The sequence below is a fragment of the Trichoderma reesei genome, assembly GCF_000167675.1.
Source record: "Trichoderma reesei QM6a unplaced genomic scaffold TRIREscaffold_10, whole genome shotgun sequence".
Lineage (NCBI taxonomy): Eukaryota > Fungi > Ascomycota > Sordariomycetes > Hypocreales > Hypocreaceae > Trichoderma > Trichoderma reesei.
Window position 1 is genome coordinate 906,025 of NW_006711157.1, and position 17,831 is coordinate 923,855.

Sequence of the window (17,831 nt, forward strand, 5' to 3'; positions counted from 1 at the left end):
GATGAATCGCAGGTGTTGGAAGTCGACAGAACGGCGGCAAAGGCAACAACAGCAGATATCGTACGAGTCGCGGTTGGGAGGAAGAGCACACACAGTAGGTACAGTATCTGCTCGACCGGACAAGAAGCTTCAGGAAGAAACCACTTACTGTGCGAGCGAGACAGTAAGGGCATGTCGCACACACTGTACTGACCTCATCAACTGCCCCTCCAAACGGCTGCAGCCCCACGCTCGAGATTTTGGATTTTGCGACAAACAAACAGTTTGAGCTCAGTCAACAACTTGGATATCGCCATACAAACATCTACAGCATTCAACAACAACCGTCACAATGGATCCCTTAGAGAGCATGTCAACTGGCGGTCCTCTGCCCAAGGACTTTAACGCCGAAGATGCGGGCAACATGGAGGATGTACGTCTACCGTTCCGTTGAGCAATGGAGGAGCTGTTGCTACCCTTGGAGCTGTTTAAACATAGAGAGCATCTCGCTGACACAAGACCTTGTTCCTGCTTGATAGATGGAGAAGCAGTTTGCCGTCAAAGGTACGCATGGCTCATGATCCCGCAGACACCATGAATGAATCCGCCTAACGCGCAAGCAGTCGTGCAGCACATGGCCACCTACTGGTCCATCCTCGAAAAGGTCAAGGGCTCGAGCCTGCGACTGACCAAGATCGACGACGAGATCTACGAGCACCTCAAGGAGGCCTTTCCCGAGTTCGACCCGGCGGCCACGATCGACGAGGACCAGATGAAGAGCAAGACGGGCAAGGAGAGGTGGCGCGAGTTCATGATGAAGTACGAGAAGAAGGTGGACGACTACAACTTCGGCACCATGGTGCGCAACAACGCCAAGGCCGAGTACGAGCAGGACACGACCATCTTTGGTGAGCTTTCTTTTTGCCTGACTGGGGTTTTGCTTTTGATCGACTAAGTTGCTGACGTTTGATGGAATAGTCCCTAGGATGCAGTTCTATGCGATTGAGATTGCTCGGTACGTTTTGCATCAACCTGTGTTTCTAGTGGGTGCTTTTATTTGCTGACCCTTTGCGCGCACAGAAACAAGCACGGCCTCAACGACTGGATATACGAAAAGGCGCAGGAGGAAAAGGCGCAGGAGGAGAAGAAGGACTCTAAATAGATACCCCGAAATCTAGCAAAATGGAAATCAAGCGTTCTTTCTTCACGCGCGTGCCTGCATACCTACTGCTTCGTCTCAATACGCAGATACGTCTTGATATTAACTTGATGCTCTCTTTTTATGTTTCGTTTGGAATCTCGGTAGATACTCGTTCGTCTGTTACCTATCCTATTACTCAGTACCAAAGTAACCGCAATGGAAAGCTTGTCCTCAAATCATGTGGCCTTTGTCTGTTATTTGTTCGATCCGTATCCGTGCCAACGCCCGTTCGTCACCTGGCAAACTGGTGCCAGCTGCCCAGGCATCAGCGTCGTCAAAACGAGCCCTTAAGCGACGGCCGTTCAGCCCCAATGAATCATTGAACCCAGAGCAATTTCTCCCATACAGATGGGTGTCTTGGGTAGATTTCTGTCCTCCCTACAACACCGGCGAAAAATAGACAACAACATCACAGCAGATGCGTCAGACTCGGCCGTCCAAGGAAGATCTCGCGATACCTGCTCCCGCCCACATCGCCATGGACCAAACCTCCTGGCTCGACCTTTCACTCTCTCCAGACGGCGAAGTCATTCCCATTCCGCCCTCACCACCACCTAGTAAGTTCAACCCTCTCTCAAGCCTGGCACATCTCCCACCACCAAGCAAGCCACTTCACACGCTCCTCGCCACAACCTTTCCCACAGAAGGCATACAAACAACGCGCTGACTATCTCGCAGCATCAAGCAGCCCTCCCAAACTCACCCGCTCAAAGTCCCTCGTCGAACGAGCCACAAGCCGCGTCTCGCAACACTCCACATCTCCCAACACTTCTCGCAGCGACGACCAACAGCAGCAGCAGCAGCTCTCCGGTCGTCCTTGTCTTCCGCCATGGGATCGCACCGTGGACGTCGTCTACCATAAGTACAAGCACGGAGAGGCCAAGCCAGACAAGACCATTGCCGTAAAGACCCTGACAAAGAAGTTCTTTGCGCTACATAAACGGAACAACAACAACAATAACAACTCAAAACAAGTCAGCAACAACGACGACGTAAAGCCACAGGGACGCGCCTAGCAGAGCTTTCCCGAGCACATTCGTCGCCGTATCCTTGAGGCCCTCGTCGCTTCTCATGAGATGCTGAAATCGAAAAAGCCCATCAGCCTGAATGCTTTCCCCTGGAACCAAGACTGCTGGGAGCCCTCAGACTTTACACCCCTGAAAAGGGTCCTCGCCACGTTCCGCCCCTACATGCGCGTCTCATTCGACTTCTATTCCACCATCTTTATCGCGATTCTCTCAGAGCATAGCTTCCACGTCACCTTGTCCCCCTTCATCGCCCCGAACCTGAATCCCCTCGCAACTACATGGCTCAACAAATACGGTCCCTTCATGAGGTCCCTCGTCATCGAAATCGATCTCTCCCGCCTCGGCCTCGGCCCCTCCCCCCAAGCCGCACATCTCCTCCCCTGCACGGCCAAACTCCAACACCTCCTCCACAACTTCAGCATTTCCCAGCTCCAGCGAGCCCCGGAAGCACCTCTCGAGTCCCTCATCCTCGCATGCCGTCGGTTTTACGGCCAAAGAGAGGACATATCTGTTGTTGTTCCTCCTCCCTCCGTCCAGTCAAAGAACTCTGTCAGGGTCGTCGTCGAAGAAGAAGAAGAAGAGCTTCATCATCAGTCCTTTGTAGCTGAAATATCAGGGAGGCTGTCCTCGTGCGACATTCCCGGCATGATTGCCCGAGCACTATCCCCCGCCCCAGACGAATCCTTTGAACACTCGGACCTCTCTCTTGAAGAATCGTACATTGGCCAAGATGCAGAAAGCGAACAGACAGATTCATACATCTACTCAGACGACTACGATGACGACGAAGACGCCGATCTTGTCAACATCTCCTTCATGAGCGACAACAACAACAACAACAACTCATACGCCTTTTACACATCCTCCTCATCAGCATCAGACTCAGACTCAGACTCATCTTCAAACCCAAACACCCCCCTCGCCATCTCCCACACCATCCCCGAAGAAGAAGACGAACAGCCGCCGTTATACTGTCCGGACAAGCACCTCTCTATATGCAACCACCTCATCCGCCTCTGCAACAACGTCAACTCCCTCCGCATGGTCGGCTTCAGCGAGGCATACACAAACGCCTTCATAGCCACCCTCTTCCCCGAGTCGAAAATCCTGCCCCTGAGATACCACTCATACCGTGTCGCCCCATCCACCTTCTGGCCTCGTCTCCGCGGTCAAAAGTCTATGGTTGACAACGGCCGTGGAGAGATTGTGCTCGATGATCACGAGGCCATTCCGGAGCCATGCATTTTTCCCGAAGGCCCGTTTCAGCTTCCAGCCCCCAACATATACAAATGCCTGTCTATCAAATCCTTGCCGGCACACCGCCCGAGGAACAATACTGCCAGTTCGGGGTCGAGCTGGCCTTCTCAGAAGAGTGTCGAAAGCACCGAAGAGGCAAATACTTCGAAAACCTCGCGGTGTAGCTACGAAAAGTCACTAGTGCACAAGCTTTTGGAGAGGTACAAGAAGTCCAGGCGCAGGCCGAGGCCGACATCTGCTCCTTGAGTGCGGGACTATATCGAGTACAGATGATGTTTGCTGGACACTTGATGTAAGGGTTTGTTTGAGTAGTGTAGCTATGGACAGGAAGTATTGAGAAATGAGGTATGCCGTGTATAATATTGCTGGATACATGTATGTCTATATACATCAAGTCGCTCTTAATATGCCAAATATCGCTTCTCCGTGATCTAGTGTGTATGCAGTCGCTAATGTGCTCCCACAGAGGAATGTCGTTTCGCTCTCATGCCAAACAAATCTCGAAACAATTACGCCGCCTAATCGCGTAGCCCAAACATTACGCTTTTACTAGAGTCTGTCCGAAAGGTCAGCAACTGTTCGGACGATACGCATCGGGGAAGGGATATGGGCAACATACATTGGCAAAGGTGCTCTTCGCACGGATCCTCTCCCCATAGAAGAGGAGCACCCAAGGAATGACCGTCAATCCTGTTGCAATCCCGCCCAGCATAGCCCCAGCGCCCTTGGTACCGAGGTTGGTAAACATGATGCTCGTAATCAGCGGAAAGCAGCCACCGAGGACGTTTCGGCAGAAGCTCTGTGCTGCAAGAGCAGAGCTGGCGTAAATATGGTATGTGTCGGCCAGATAGTTGAACGTGGCGAGGTAGACGGAGTATATGCCCCAGGTCGCCAAGCCCAGACCAATTGCTTTTGAATATCCTCCCGTTGTCAGGAAAGCAATGAAGAGGCCAACGGGCAAAAGCAGCGCGGTGATGCAGGTAAAGTATAGTCTGGCCTCCGGTGCTTCAGCCGGAAATCTTCTCCGCATAAAGGCCCAGAACCTAGAGTTAGAGTACTGGAAGCCTTCTTCCTGCTTCTTCCACTGGGAGTGCTTCAAGAGATGCTCCTGAAAGATGCCGACAATGGTTGCCACCGCAGATGCAATCATCATGGCCACATACACTCTGCTCGACATGCTAAAGTTTGCGCCGTAGAGAAAGGGGACAACTGAAAAGGAGAGGTACAAGACGCCCCACGAAAAGGCAGCCCATAGGGAGAAGCAGAAGACCACTGGCTCCGTGAGGAGAAGGTAAAATGGCCTTCTGATGGAGGTGAGGACGATCTGTCCCAACGAAGCGCGTTGTTCGTCTTCCTTGACGAGCCAGCGGATTCGTCGTAAGCGGGATGTGGAAGTATTACTCCGATCATTCGGGTTGAGCGTAATTGTCGTTTGGCTCGACGTAGCAGACGCCAAGATAGCCAGTTCGCTGCTGATGGATAGCCCGTATACGCCATGCGTTTCCAATTCTTCATACCACTTATTAAGCTTCTTTGCCTTCTTGGACAACAAGACGGAAGCTCGGCTCTCTCTGAAGAAAAGAACGAGAGCAAGCAGCAGACCAGCGTCAAGAATGACCTGAACCCAGAACGACCACTTCCAGGCACGATTATTGCTGCCCACCGTCTCGATCAACGCAGCAGAAACCAGTGGGCCAGCCCCTGTCCCAGCCAATACGGCACCGCTGAACAGTGCCATCGGTGTGTTTCGTTCCTCCTTTTCCCATAGGTCCGCCAAGACGCCTCCGACGACCGCAGAGAAGACCGAGCCGCCGGTACCGACGAGGAAGCGTGACACCAGCATGCCAGCAGCATCCGGCATGACGGAGCAAACGGCCTGGAAGATGGCAAAGACGGTGCCGGCGATGATGAAGATGGGATAGCGCCCCCATATCTCAGACATGGGCGCGAGAGCCATTGGGGCAAAGGCAAATCCCATGCAAAACGTGGTGATGCCCACCAGCACAACGAGCCGAGATGTCCCAAAGTCATTTGCCATGATATTGGCCGGCGGAGCGTAAGCACCCGCTGTGAACGCTGTCAGAAACGTCGCCAGACATGATAGGATGAGCATGATGCTCTTATGAGTAGGACCCCATGTCAAGGGAGACGTGTACGTTGCCAAGTCTGGGCATAGAGGCGGTTGTCGACCATCGAGGTCCGGCTGTTGTATCATAGGCGGCGACGGCAAGTCGGTGTCAAAGGTAAGATACAGATACGTGATTGGCGTGTTGCTGTCCAGAGTCGTTGTCTCAGACTGCTCGGTCCCTGGCTTTTCGCTCGAGGATAGGTCCGCTTCGTCACGGGAAGGGCCACCGCTGCGAACAATGTCGAAGTCTTCCCGCCCCTGCGACCCAGAACCTCCCTTTTCTTCGGCGGCCATTGTCGTAGACAGCCGGGTTGATGAAGAGCGGGCTATGAATCGTAGCTGCGAATCCAAGACATTGATATACTGTGGCGCGAGCACCCAACAAGTCGCCGTATCACTGACACTCAACCAAACAGCCAGCTTCGAGAAGGATTTGCTCCGATCCAAGGTGCGGCAACGCCCATTTATCAAATGGCTAGAAGGCGTAAGTGGAGCTAATAGTCACTCGACGGGAATAACCAGGTTTTCTTTGTACACCGGTCAGGTCGATCTGCCCTCGCATGGACGGGGCCGGCCCCCACGCGGCTGACGGGATGACCATGACTCTCCATTCGTTTATCACAACAATGCTTGTCCACGCAGTCGGCAAGAACCCCTTGCTTCATGCTATTCGTCGGGATGAAGTTCCAGAACAATGAATCACACAACTCAGCGCCGGAGTTCGGAGCTCTACCTCGAATCTCCTCGACCGCATGCCAACTCGTCTTGATCCTGACAATTCAGTCAACCAACGCACTCACTAGGAGCTGTGCCCATATTAGTCAATAGACCGGCGGGAATAAGCCACGGAAATCCTTCAGAGCGGTTCTCCACAAGCCAAGCTTTGCATCTGAGATTCCTAATCCGTCCCCGCGAAAGCGTTGGGCTTGGGGGCGGAGACCAGCATCAGAGGAGCGACCTGAACTGGCCAGCTAAATCCGAGATGTTAGCTGCTGCCAACAGCTGAATTCCGAAACCGAAGGTTTCCGTCCAGGCTGATCCCTGATGGAAGAACTCGAGCCCGGCCAGTGGAATATCCATCCACGGAATGAGTGGATTCAGCGTCTGCATCTCGGGGTGACGAAGTCAGATTCACGGCACGTTATTCCCGATTAAGGCCGCCGGCTACCGGGGCCATCGACGCAATTGGAGGACCGAGGCGTTTTGCTTCTGCATTGCCGTCCCGTTGTGTTGCTTTCTATTACACAAGCAGAGATGACTAGTGCAGAACTCCGTAAGGACACAAGTCCACCATGGTGCGAACATCTCCCCTGATGATTGCCCCCCCACGAAACCTTGTCGATAGCTTTGTGCCTGCTTGAAATACCTCCCCAATTGCTTCTTCATGTTGACTCGGACGTGGGTAGAATGACGTGACAGAGAAATTTCGGTTGTTTCTATGTCAAGTGTGCATCCATGTCTTCGACCAGCGCTGGACATCTGGCAGACAGTCTTAGTTCTTTCGCTCGGCTGCTTGTCTTGCGTTCGGGGCTGGATCTGCTGCAACTTCCACAGGTATGGCATTGACGCTGATGTGGCCTGCTCTCCACATCTGAGAAAGCTCCTGGCTGGATAGTCGTGGCTCTACCGGGAGCTCCCTCAACTCCATCGACTTGTTTTCCAGCTCGGCTGGGCGTTGGGAAACGGGCAGTTCAGTGGCGTCTTTGTGCGCATCCTGCTGGCCCCATGTACCCGTGTCTTCCGTAAGCCGTCTGGGACCTTGGTATCTCCTTCGGCGGCGTAAGAATAGAAACGTAATCGCCGAAGCAACAGCCAATAGCCCCAGGCAACTCCCTATTGTGACTCCGGCAATCGTTCCGGGACTGAGCGTCAAACTCGGCCCTGGGGCAGGTGAATCCGATGCGCTGGATGATGTTGATTCCGTGGGCGTGGAGGAGGTTGGCAAGGACGAGCTAAATTGCGTTGTCAAGACTTCAGATGTGGTTACGAAGCTGGAAGTTGAGACGCCGACTGTTGATGTCTGCCTAGGGGTGGGGGCTCCTGGCGGATTGAACTCGGTACTCCTCATCGCATTCGACACATCCGCACTTCGCCAGCGAATCTCAAAGGCTGGGGCAGAGAGAATAGTCCCATCGTAGTTGGACACCGCATATCTCTGATCTTTAGTCCTGTCGTTACAGTCGTATCCCCTTCCTCCCATGTCAGTAACCACGCCCTCCTGACTCATGCTGCCATGCCCACTTACTCGGGAATACATCTGACAACCGTCTCTTCCCTCTGTATGGGCCAGCCGCTGCTGACGGGGGCCGTCTGGGTGCACCTAGCATAGTATCCAGTAAAGCATTCCCCGGGCGAATAGAAGCCCCCGTTTGCCCAGAGCTCCAGCCCTCCCGGAATCCGACAGCTATCAAAATCGGACTGAAGAACCGGGGCGGGACAGGGAATGAACTCGATGGTCATGGGCATGTAGGGCACTCGCTTGGTGCCGCTGGAGAGTGTGTGGACCGCCATTTTGAACCAGTGAGTTGCGCTGTCGATTCCTGGTTTGTTGATTCCTGTTGTGTCGATTCCGACCCCGGATTTAAACACAGCCGTAATATCGTGATGGATCTCGTTGTAACTGCTCAATGTCAGTGCTTTCCGACATGAACCAGACATGAAGGAGTCAAAGTCTGTGCTCTAGAGAAGAGACGAGGGCGGTTTTATTTGGACGAGGGCTGGGGTTCGCCAGAGAGGGCAGTTGCGGAGTGTTTGTGCTCGCACCTTCCGTTGTTTGGCGATGCAGCACCGGAGCACGTGTATCACCATCGGCTGCAGAAGCCGTGAATCGCTACAGAGAACCGACAGAGTGTCAGCAGCGAGCGAATGAGCATCGAATTGTACTGCTCTGTACGTGTACTCGGGCCGTATCCGCATGGCTGAATTGCTGTTGTACAGAATCTCGATCCAGCAGATGTCATCTCCGAGCACTTGTTCACCTGGGGTGGTAGGTGCGCGAGAAGTGTATCTTGATATGCCCAAGGTATGTCTGTGCTTGGAAATGCTATTCCAACCGTCCTCGAGTGATCAAAATCACTGACACTGAATCTCGTGTAAGACTAACGAGTCGCTTAATTCCAAGTCTATCGTATGATACAGTGCTCATGTCTAAATGCCGAAAAAGAATGGAAAGGTTGAAAGATGGGGTTTCCGCCTCACCACCTAATCCACACCATCCTCGTCTGTACCTCCTCCTCCTCCGCTGCCATTTGCAGTGCCGCTACTCTCATGTGTATCCTCTAGTTTCCCATTCGTCGTACCATCGGTATGACCGTGAGCATGGCCGTTGGTGTGGCCGTTGGTGTGGCCGTTGGTATGACCATTGGTGGTACCATTTGTTCCATTTGCAGTCTTGACTGTCCCATCTTCATGGATAGACTCTTCCAAATACAGCGCAAAGGTAATCACCAGATAGGTATCTCCAGTAACCTTGTTCCGAAGAACATATCTCAGCTGATGCGCAAGCCGTCCATCATTTCTAACAGCAACCCATTAGTACAACACCCAAACAAATAGTCGTCACTTCTCAGGCTGGACTAGACTACTTACTTCAAAGCCTCGGCACCAAGATACTTTGCAACCGAGAGCTGAAACCCCGGCAACCGAATCGCCATGTTGGCAAAGTCGAGATACGGGTTGAAAAAGTCAATGCCGTACGTCTGGCCGTAATCCCACGTCCATTTCTCCTTGTTCGCGTCCGACAAGGCCCACTTCATCCTCGGCTTGCTCTCCTTGGGCACGCCGTTCATCTCGCGCACCTTTTGCCCCCTTTCGTCTCCTCCCTCCTCGAACCACAGCCCGCCCTTGGACTCGTCAAACTCTCCCGGGCCGACAGACACGACGTTGAAGGAGCTCAGGGCCGGCCCGTACAGATAGGGCTTGTCCGCGTAGGCATCGCCCTCGAGACCCGGATCGATCCACCACTTGACAATGTTCATCGCATAGTTGAAGCCCGGCGGCAGCTTGTCCCTGATGGGCCGATCAAAGTCATTGCCAAACTGCAAGTCTGCGGCTCTGATCCCCGAGGCGGCACCACCACCCGCATCATCTCCTCCATCATCTTCTGATGCCCCAGCCGGCTTAAGCGGCGTAAACCGGAATGCGATGCTATACTGGTCCTGATTGCTCGCATGCGGCTCCGTGGAAAAGTAGGGCGACGTCGACGGTGAGCCACGCGGCAAGCCCTTGTAGTCCTGTATCCGCACGTTGAGCTCAATGTCGGCGAGGTCGCTCTTGATGCGCACCGGCGCGGCCTCGTTCACCGGCACCTCGACGTGCGTGCCCTCGTCGTAGCTGGGCCCCGCCGTGACTCGCAGGATGTACTTGTCCTTTGGTGTGCGTGAGAGTCTCATGTCGTGAGGATCGCACTCGATGGTGCATTCATTGGCGCTGTCGATGGCACTCATCTTGACGCAGGTCTGCTGAGGATTGATATATGGACAGGATCATTCGTCTGAAGGTCGGAAAAGGTTGAATTGAAGGGCCGAGTCGGACTATATAATGATGCCCCTCTGATGTGTGGCTTTTCTCCATCTCCATGGCGCCTGAGCTCATACTTTTTAAGATTCTTATAGCATTGAACTTGCTATTAATAACAAGGACGGGTCTGGCTTCTCCCTACTAGTGCCGCTTGCCTTGGAGCGAGGTGGCGAATCGTGCGCGTCAACGGTACGTTACCCTGGAGCCATGACTTGGTTTGCTGGATTTCGGTACTTGTTCTTCCCATCGTTCTTCCGCCTCCAACGGCGTCTTACAACGTATTTCCTCCTTGATTAAACAAAAACGGAAGCAATCTTAGTGCGGATCTTGAAACAGCATCTCCGTCGCCCAGAGTTTCATCCGGCAATGCTACATCTTACCAGTTCATGTGAAACGGTGGAGCTTTCAAGCAAGCTTGGGGCCATTTCCACTGCCCTGACCGGGACCCCTAAGGTATGTAGAAAGAACATACCTACGTGTTACCTAGGTAGTACTCATAACCATCGATGCATTGAGAGAAGACGGGCGGTCACAGCCACAGGCGGGAGTATCAATTGTGCCCCTTGGGCGTATGACGGAAGAACAACTTCAGATCTCCAAACGAGAGCCGGCGTGGCAGAGGGCTTGTCTTGACTTGTCACATGTGACACCCTTGAGCGTTGAAAGTGACGATCGAAATCAATCAAATAGCAACATAGACTCGGTCAAAGTATGAGTGCTCATATTGCAACAGATTGCAAATAGCTGTAGCTCTAGTAATTTGACGAGATGCTATACTGATGCTGTCGGCGCCAATGGACATCAACGTATTAGCTATTCCCTTGACTGAGTGTCATCATTCACATGCCAACCTCCAAACCCCAGAAAAGTCACCATCCTCTCCCGCAAATTCCGGAAAAAGGGAAAATAGAACCACAGCACTTACACACTGACTCCAGCTTCAGCTCAGTCAATCAATCCTCTGGCTGATGGGCTTTGCCGCCACCTCGCCGGTGCACCAAACCATCAAACTACAGTACCAGTCCGCTTGGGCACCGCCCATGTACCCCGGTACCGAAACTTGCGTCTGCAGTGACAACATTGACGTCATGCCCAACGGGAGCCCCATCTTGCCCAAATCTGGGGCGCAGCTCAACAAACGCAAGGCTGCAAATTTCGGGGTCCTCGTCTCTCCTCTTGAGCCACTCTTTCCTGTCTGCCAACGATAGACTGGGACTCACAAGGTTCAATGATGGAATGATATTACACTCTCGGAAAAGAAAAAAGGATTTTCCCCAGTCATCCGCCCGTCACATCCCATCACACACCGGCGCATCGGTCACGGTGCCTCTTGTTCTTCGCTGCCTTACTAGGTGGACCTTCGGCGCTGCTTGGTGGCGTCTCCCGGCTTTGGTCACCATGATAAGCAACACCGTCACCGGCCGGCTCACCATCCGCCTCTGCATCGCATTCTTCCGCTACACGCCATTCATCTACACCGTCCTCCTGGCCGCAACATACAGCTGGTATGGCTGGACTTCGGCACGCCAGACGACCGCCGCCCAGATCTTGTGGGGCCTCATCCTCGCCGAGGCGCTCTTCTTCTGCCTCATCTACCTCCCGTACATGCACAAGCTGAACCGCAAGGCCGTGCACCCGACGCCCCTGACGTCCGTCGAGAGATGGGCTCTCTTCAACCAGTGCATCGACAATGTCCAGTCCGCGGAGGCGTACCTGCGGTCGTGGTTCCTCGGGGCTGAGATCAAGGACATCCGCCGAGACAACCTGCGCGACTTCCTGCTCTGGGGCTTCTTCGACCAGGCTAGGGAGGACGTCGAGAGCAACGGCGGCCACTCCGAGGCCGAGGCACGAGATCTGGAGGAGTTTGTCAAGAGGATTGAGGAGCGGCTGGGCTATCCTCTTCGAGAGGGCCGAGGTTCGGCGCAGTGCATTCGACTGACGTTGGACGACATCGAGGTCACTTACAGATCATTAACGTGGTACTTGGTCATATACCTGGTGGATCAAGCAACACACATGGCTCTTGCGTGGCATGGCTTCAAGTTCTACGCCAGAGGGCTCGCACCAACTTTTGCAACGTTCCCACCGCGTCCGCAGGAGATTTTCACCAGCCGGCGCTCGCGTGCTCCTCAGCTGAGCTACTGGTACCGGCCTCATGCATCAAATGACTGCAACCCAGTCGTCTTCTTCCATGGCATTGGCGTTGGGCTCTGGACATATGTCGACTTCCTTGCCAACATCCATGCGGCTAAGGATATTGGTGGCGGCCAGGGTATCGGTGTCATTGCTGTGGAGATCCTTCCCGTATCCTTTCGACTGACCTCCCCGCCTCTGAATAAGGCCGAGTTCCTGCGGCAGATGGCCAAGATATTGGAGCACCATCAGTGGAACAGGTTTACAGTCGCGGCACACTCGTATGGATCCGTTCAGACCACCCACCTGCTGCACTCCAAAAGCCTAGGGCATATGGTCACATCCGTCGTGCTCATCGACCCGGTCACGGTGATGCTGCACCTCCCCGATGTCGCCTACAACTTCACTCGCAGGAAGCCCAGGGGAGCATATGAGTGGTTGCTGTGGTACTTCGCCAGCACTGATCCAGGCGTGGCACGGTGCCTAGGCCGACACTTTTTCTGGCGTGAGAACATCATATGGAAGGAAGACTTTGAACACGCCGACCCGGTGTATCGTCGGAAGGTTGCTGTCTGTTTGGCTGGGAGAGATGTACTTGTCAACACCCCCAGCGTCGCACAATATCTGACCGACCTTGGGGTGACGGGACTTAACCAGGCTCGGGGCACCGCTGAGAATCGGACAACCGATGTGGAGGTGCTCATGTTCCCTCATCTGGATCATGCGCAGATATTCGACACCCCAGCAGACTGTCAGAAGGTAATCCGGCTTATCAGATCATATTGCGGTGCAGGATCAGCGGAATAGACCACTCTATAGAGCCGCAGGAGCTGAAGCGTGCCGTAGCTGCAGCAGCTCGGCGGGAGCGAGAGCCAATCTCAAATAGCGAATCACTCAATAGTCTTGGCCTCCTGACCTCCCCAATCAGTCAAGATGGCTCCAACGGGACGGGGGCCGCTCTGAGTGATGACCCAAACCAGCTCCTGGTCCGTATCGTTCCGAACCTGGTGCTCCGTCCAGGCCGGGACGAACGCAAAGTCTCCCGGCTTAAGCTCGTGATGTCGCAATTCGCCCTTGAAGCCCTCCTTGACGACGAGCGTGCCGGTACCGGACACTGCGTTGATAATGGCGTCTTGACGGCGTTATCAGAAACCGAGACCAACCAACCAGCGTGGCCATTCTTGGGGAAGAGGGAGGGCACCCCCAGAGGCGGGGAGGCGGCAACCTACCTTGCTCGCTGTTGTGGTGGATTGGGGAACTAGAATTGGGGGGTATGCGAAGGACTGCCCGGAAGAGAGAGAGAGAGAGAGGAAAAGAGTTACGACGCAGTTTCTGGCACGCTTCGTTCAGAGGGCTAAGGAGAAGACTCACCCGAAGCACACATCTTGTCACACTTACCGACGATGGCGGCATCTCGGATGGAACGGCCTTCATTGTCCAGAATGGGCGTGAGCTGATCTGCGCGGGTCACCTCGGTGGTAGAGGGCAGGATCATGGGGAGGATCTCCGTGATGATGGGGAGTAGCGACGACATGGCCCAAGACATTCAACGACTGTATTGTGGGATTGCGGTCACACTTGGCGGCAGGGCAGGGCCCAACCAGCAGGCAGTATCAGGGCGTATCAACTGCCAGTTTTCCTAGCGTAGCTGGCGTCCCGGCTGACCCTATGTCTCTCTCTCTCGCTGAGTGTCTCTCGTGTGCCTGCGGTACTTGTCCGTTTAGGCTGGGGGTGCCGGGGATGCAACGAGGACACCCAAGGGGGGAAGACGAGGCCCAACTAGGAAGGCGAGGCAGTGATGTGGTGCGAGGATGCGGAACATAGACGAAGCCGTTGAGAAATGATGTGCAAGGAATAGGGGACGATGAGATGCGTAGCGGAGTACTGAAGAGAAGCAGGACAGATGATGAAGCAATGGTTGGATGAGTTCTCGGAGTGAATGTGTAAATGATATGAGGCCTGGCTGGGCTCGAGGTGAGGCGAGAGAGAGGATAGGATATGACGTGTCAATGCTGCGCTGGTTGGTAAAAGGCAGAGTTGAGATCGAGTGTCTAGAAGCCAAGCGGAAGTCTACATAAGGTGGTAATCGATAGGGGACGCATGGAGGCCTAGCGAATCGCGATCGTCGGCAGATTTGTTTTTCCGCTTGGGCTTCTGCTTGGTGCGACTTGGATGCATGAATGGCTTCTGTATCACCTGTAAACATGGCTAGCTCTGCAGGGACTTGGTGAGGATCAATTGGAGAGAAATCACTAGAATAAACGACTTTATTTGGTAGAAGCAAAATAAAGGATTTGAAAAACGAAAGAGGAATGAACGGGTATCTGACTTCAAGGTACTTGTTGAGAGACCTGATACGGGTACCAGGTAGGTACCTACTAATACTAAACCACAAAGAGAAGAACCGGCATACGACTCTGAGCAAGGGATTCTCCTGCTGCTTACTCCGGGTACCTTTCTGTAACTGGGCTTGAAAAAAAAAATTGCTGGTGTCTGAAATCCAGAGAAGCATGACCCAAATGGAACCGCATAAACTACAAAAAGTTCTTACACGCAGAAGTTCTTGTGGTCGTTTGTTATACGGAGGGCCTATTACTACAGCAGGTCGCAGCAGCCCCCACTCGTCCACCAAACAAGCCCCTGGAGACGCAAAGAAAGAGCCCTTGCGAAGGGGACACAAGCTTTGGCCAACCTGCGGCCGGTTGAGCCACAATGCGACTGTAAATCTTTGACGGCCAGCCGAAGTCTTCTTTTTCCGTACAAGGGTGGCAAGCCAAGATCAAACAGCAGAGGGACTTTCGCTTGCTGATGTCGACAAAGATACCCATACTGTGTCCTTTTTTTTTCTTTCTAATTTTCATTCTTTACAGGTACGACTACCTACAAGGTAGTTTCAGGTATTAATACTGTTTACGGACAGCCTAGGTCTCGAGTTTCGCCGAGAGGAAAACGACTGTGCGGACAGATTGAGATCTGACGGACTGGGGTGACGCGAGGATCAATTGCCGTATATGACATACCTATAGCGACGGTGCGTGATCTACAGAACGTGTCTTTGCTCTTTACGGCCACCTACCTTATCATGGATCGTGTTGTATGTATGTACAAGTACGTAGGGCTCCGATATCGAGCCGTGGGCGGCTTGCTTTGGTGTGGCCTGGATGGGGTGCAGTCGGAATCCTCAGCCGAAATTGATTGAACGCTCTCCTCGTTGGTGCTTCTCTTCTCCCCGAACATAACCTACCTTACCTACTCAGGTACACAAGTCTGCGGCACACAGGTCACGACAGCCGCACAGCATCAGGGTTCAGCATTGATCGGCTTGCTAATAAGCAGTGCCCTGTGCTCGCTCCCCCATTCTGCATCCGCTCCAGTGGTAATGTTACCTACTCGTATAGGGAGGTCGACTCGGGGCTTTTGGGGCAGCCTCCCCCAGTACATGTCGTAGAAGCCAAGCGCACACTCTTGCGTCTGCCCGCCTGGTTGGTCGACCGGATTGCGGCCCCCCCTGCTGCCAGATGCCTGTTGGCACATGGGAAAAGACTCCCTGCGGCTAGTGCACGATCCCGCTGGAATGGGAAGCTGGGCTTAGGCCAAGAAAAGCAGGTGAGCGTCTAGACGCGGATGTTGCTTCAAGTTCGACTTACACACACGCTCACTCTCGGCTCGCACGAGACAGAGGTCGTCCGCAGCCGTTTGCTCAGACAGAACTAGCACCGACGTCTGGTGGCTAGCTCGGCATCCCAGGGATGCAATGGCTTGTGAAATATCGCCGACGGTGTTATGCAGACTTGGGTGAAAGGGGAAGCGTTGGATCTAAATAGATCTGTTGGTCCAGGTGGTGCTTGTGCTCACCGGGGCGACAGGCGGAAACCAGGTTTCTTGTTCTCACGACACGTACGATATTTTTCAGGTATTTCGTATAAGCTACCGGGAAGGGGGCCTCAAGCCGGCTGATCTGATCGCAAACTATTGCCTCCGATAACATGGATCCTTGGCGGACCAGTTGCGAGTATCTATCTGGGTACTGAATCGGGTTGTGGTTTCGCTTACCGCAGCCTCTTGGCTTGACGAGACCATTTCTTCCTGCTTGTGCGTACATAACAGATAGTACCTACATCGGTATGTTGCATGTCATGGTTCTATGGTAGGGGTTTCCATGTTGCGTTGATGGCACTCTACATGCTGGCAGCAATCTGACATACCTTACCATATATCCGCGGTGCCATTTGGTCAAGCAGGCTTCGGCATTTATCAAATCAAGGCCGCGACATGAGAGGAACACCAACAACAACACCGACAACATCATGCTCTTTGAGGCGCTTGGCGCGTATTGGTGCGTATAGGTGCTGCCGATCAAGGCGCAAATTGCTCGGCAGGTAGTATTGAGTGAGGATGCTCGTCCTTGAATGCCGCGGTGGGATCTGATTGACGGCAAATACAAGATTCGGCGACCCTCCTCTGCAACCGCCCTCTATGTGCTGTACAGCTTCCCACACACCCTCTTCTCGCCTAGTAGCTGATAGGACGGGCATCCGAACAGGCACACACACTGACAAGGCACCTGTGATAAATCTCGCAGCCCCGGAGGAGCCCACACCGGAACGCCTAGTGGTGATGCGGCGGCGCCGGCGGAGAGTGTGGAGAAGAAGCAAGGGGTGTGTCACCGTGAAACCTGGGCCAGTCCCGGCTTAAGTCGACGGTTATTCTTGGGAGGGGTGCGCGAGACTGGGAAGTGCTTGTCAAAGAAGGGGGGGCGAGGGAGAGATGCCGGCAGCAGAGCTCCAGAGTCAGCGAGCGTCGGGGATGGCCTCCGTTTGGGGAATAGGAAGCCTCCCCCTTCACGCGCCAGGCAGCCGTCACGGGCCGGTTCGTTGCTCGGTGTGTGTATGTATGTTGACACGAGGGCCTCGTTATATCATCTCACCATGGCCCAGCGTCATCGGAGCGGTTCCCGCGTGGTTTGTGGTCTGGCAGAGCTGGTGGGCGCGCCGCTCTTCGGCCGAGTCTTTTGGGGGGGATGATGGCTTGGTCTGAGTATCTGGTCGTGCCCGTATAAGACAGCGCCAGCCCTACTTACGTCTCTCCCATCCTGCTGTCGTGTGGACAAAGGCGCTGCTGCGTCGTCAGTTTTCCACATGCTCGACCCAGAACTCGGCATGATACTCGATGTACCGTACCTTTATTTGTCGTATGATCTGTCTACAGAGACGGAGAACTCTTCACTGCCACGGCAACTTGTTTGCTTGACCCGTTGCAAAGCGCCCTCCCTGGTCGCCGGCTGCAGCTCTTTTGCAACTGTGATGGACTCGGTCTGCTCGACTGCTACGCTGTGTCGCTTCCGCGCTGGATCTCACTAAGGGAAAGTAGAAAAAAAGGCGAGGAGAAAAAAAGATCCCGGCAAAAAGGCTGTTCGCGCCTAATCCTAATTTGATCTCAGACATCCATTGAACGACCATCACCAGATAGACCGCCAGGGACCGAAACGAGGTGCATCGAGCCCTGGATATCCGCTGCTGCTGGCGCTCTAGTCCAGTTGAGTCCTTGTCGTTCGTGGGCCCTGATGGTCAGATTCGGCAGCCTTTTC

The 17,831-nt window shown here is 53.9% G+C and overlaps 5 protein-coding genes across 5 annotated transcripts; 3 read left to right on the forward strand and 2 right to left on the reverse strand.

Annotated features, from left to right (window-relative positions):
• Positions 1 to 331: 331 nt before the first annotated feature.
• TRIREDRAFT_107934 (uncharacterized protein) lies at positions 332 to 1,141 on the forward strand (the record flags this gene model as incomplete). The annotated part of the gene is made up of 5 exons (XM_006965649.1): positions 332 to 412; positions 519 to 543; positions 603 to 887; positions 958 to 994; positions 1,060 to 1,141. The coding sequence occupies 5 exons, from the start codon at positions 332 to 334 to the stop codon at positions 1,139 to 1,141; spliced, it is 510 nt and encodes a 169-aa protein (XP_006965711.1).
• Positions 1,142 to 1,658: 517 nt separating this feature from the next.
• On the forward strand, positions 1,659 to 3,711 carry TRIREDRAFT_107935 (uncharacterized protein; the record flags this gene model as incomplete). Its single annotated transcript, XM_006965650.1, has 3 exons — positions 1,659 to 1,737; positions 1,859 to 2,172; positions 2,275 to 3,711. The coding sequence occupies 3 exons, from the start codon at positions 1,659 to 1,661 to the stop codon at positions 3,709 to 3,711; spliced, it is 1,830 nt and encodes a 609-aa protein (XP_006965712.1).
• A 155-nt stretch (positions 3,712 to 3,866) lies between these two features.
• TRIREDRAFT_107936 (uncharacterized protein) lies at positions 3,867 to 5,887 on the reverse strand (the record flags this gene model as incomplete). Its single annotated transcript, XM_006965802.1, has 2 exons — positions 3,867 to 3,896; positions 4,085 to 5,887. The coding sequence occupies 2 exons, from the start codon at positions 5,885 to 5,887 to the stop codon at positions 3,867 to 3,869; spliced, it is 1,833 nt and encodes a 610-aa protein (XP_006965864.1).
• A 2,907-nt stretch (positions 5,888 to 8,794) lies between these two features.
• Positions 8,795 to 9,984, reverse strand: TRIREDRAFT_62314 (uncharacterized protein; the record flags this gene model as incomplete). Its single annotated transcript, XM_006965803.1, has 2 exons — positions 8,795 to 9,110; positions 9,182 to 9,984. The coding sequence occupies 2 exons, from the start codon at positions 9,982 to 9,984 to the stop codon at positions 8,795 to 8,797; spliced, it is 1,119 nt and encodes a 372-aa protein (XP_006965865.1).
• Positions 9,985 to 11,716: 1,732 nt separating this feature from the next.
• Positions 11,717 to 13,051, forward strand: TRIREDRAFT_107938 (uncharacterized protein; the record flags this gene model as incomplete). The annotated part of the gene is made up of 1 exon (XM_006965651.1): positions 11,717 to 13,051. The coding sequence occupies one exon, from the start codon at positions 11,717 to 11,719 to the stop codon at positions 13,049 to 13,051; it is 1,335 nt and encodes a 444-aa protein (XP_006965713.1).
• Between the last annotated feature and the right edge of the window lie 4,780 nt (positions 13,052 to 17,831).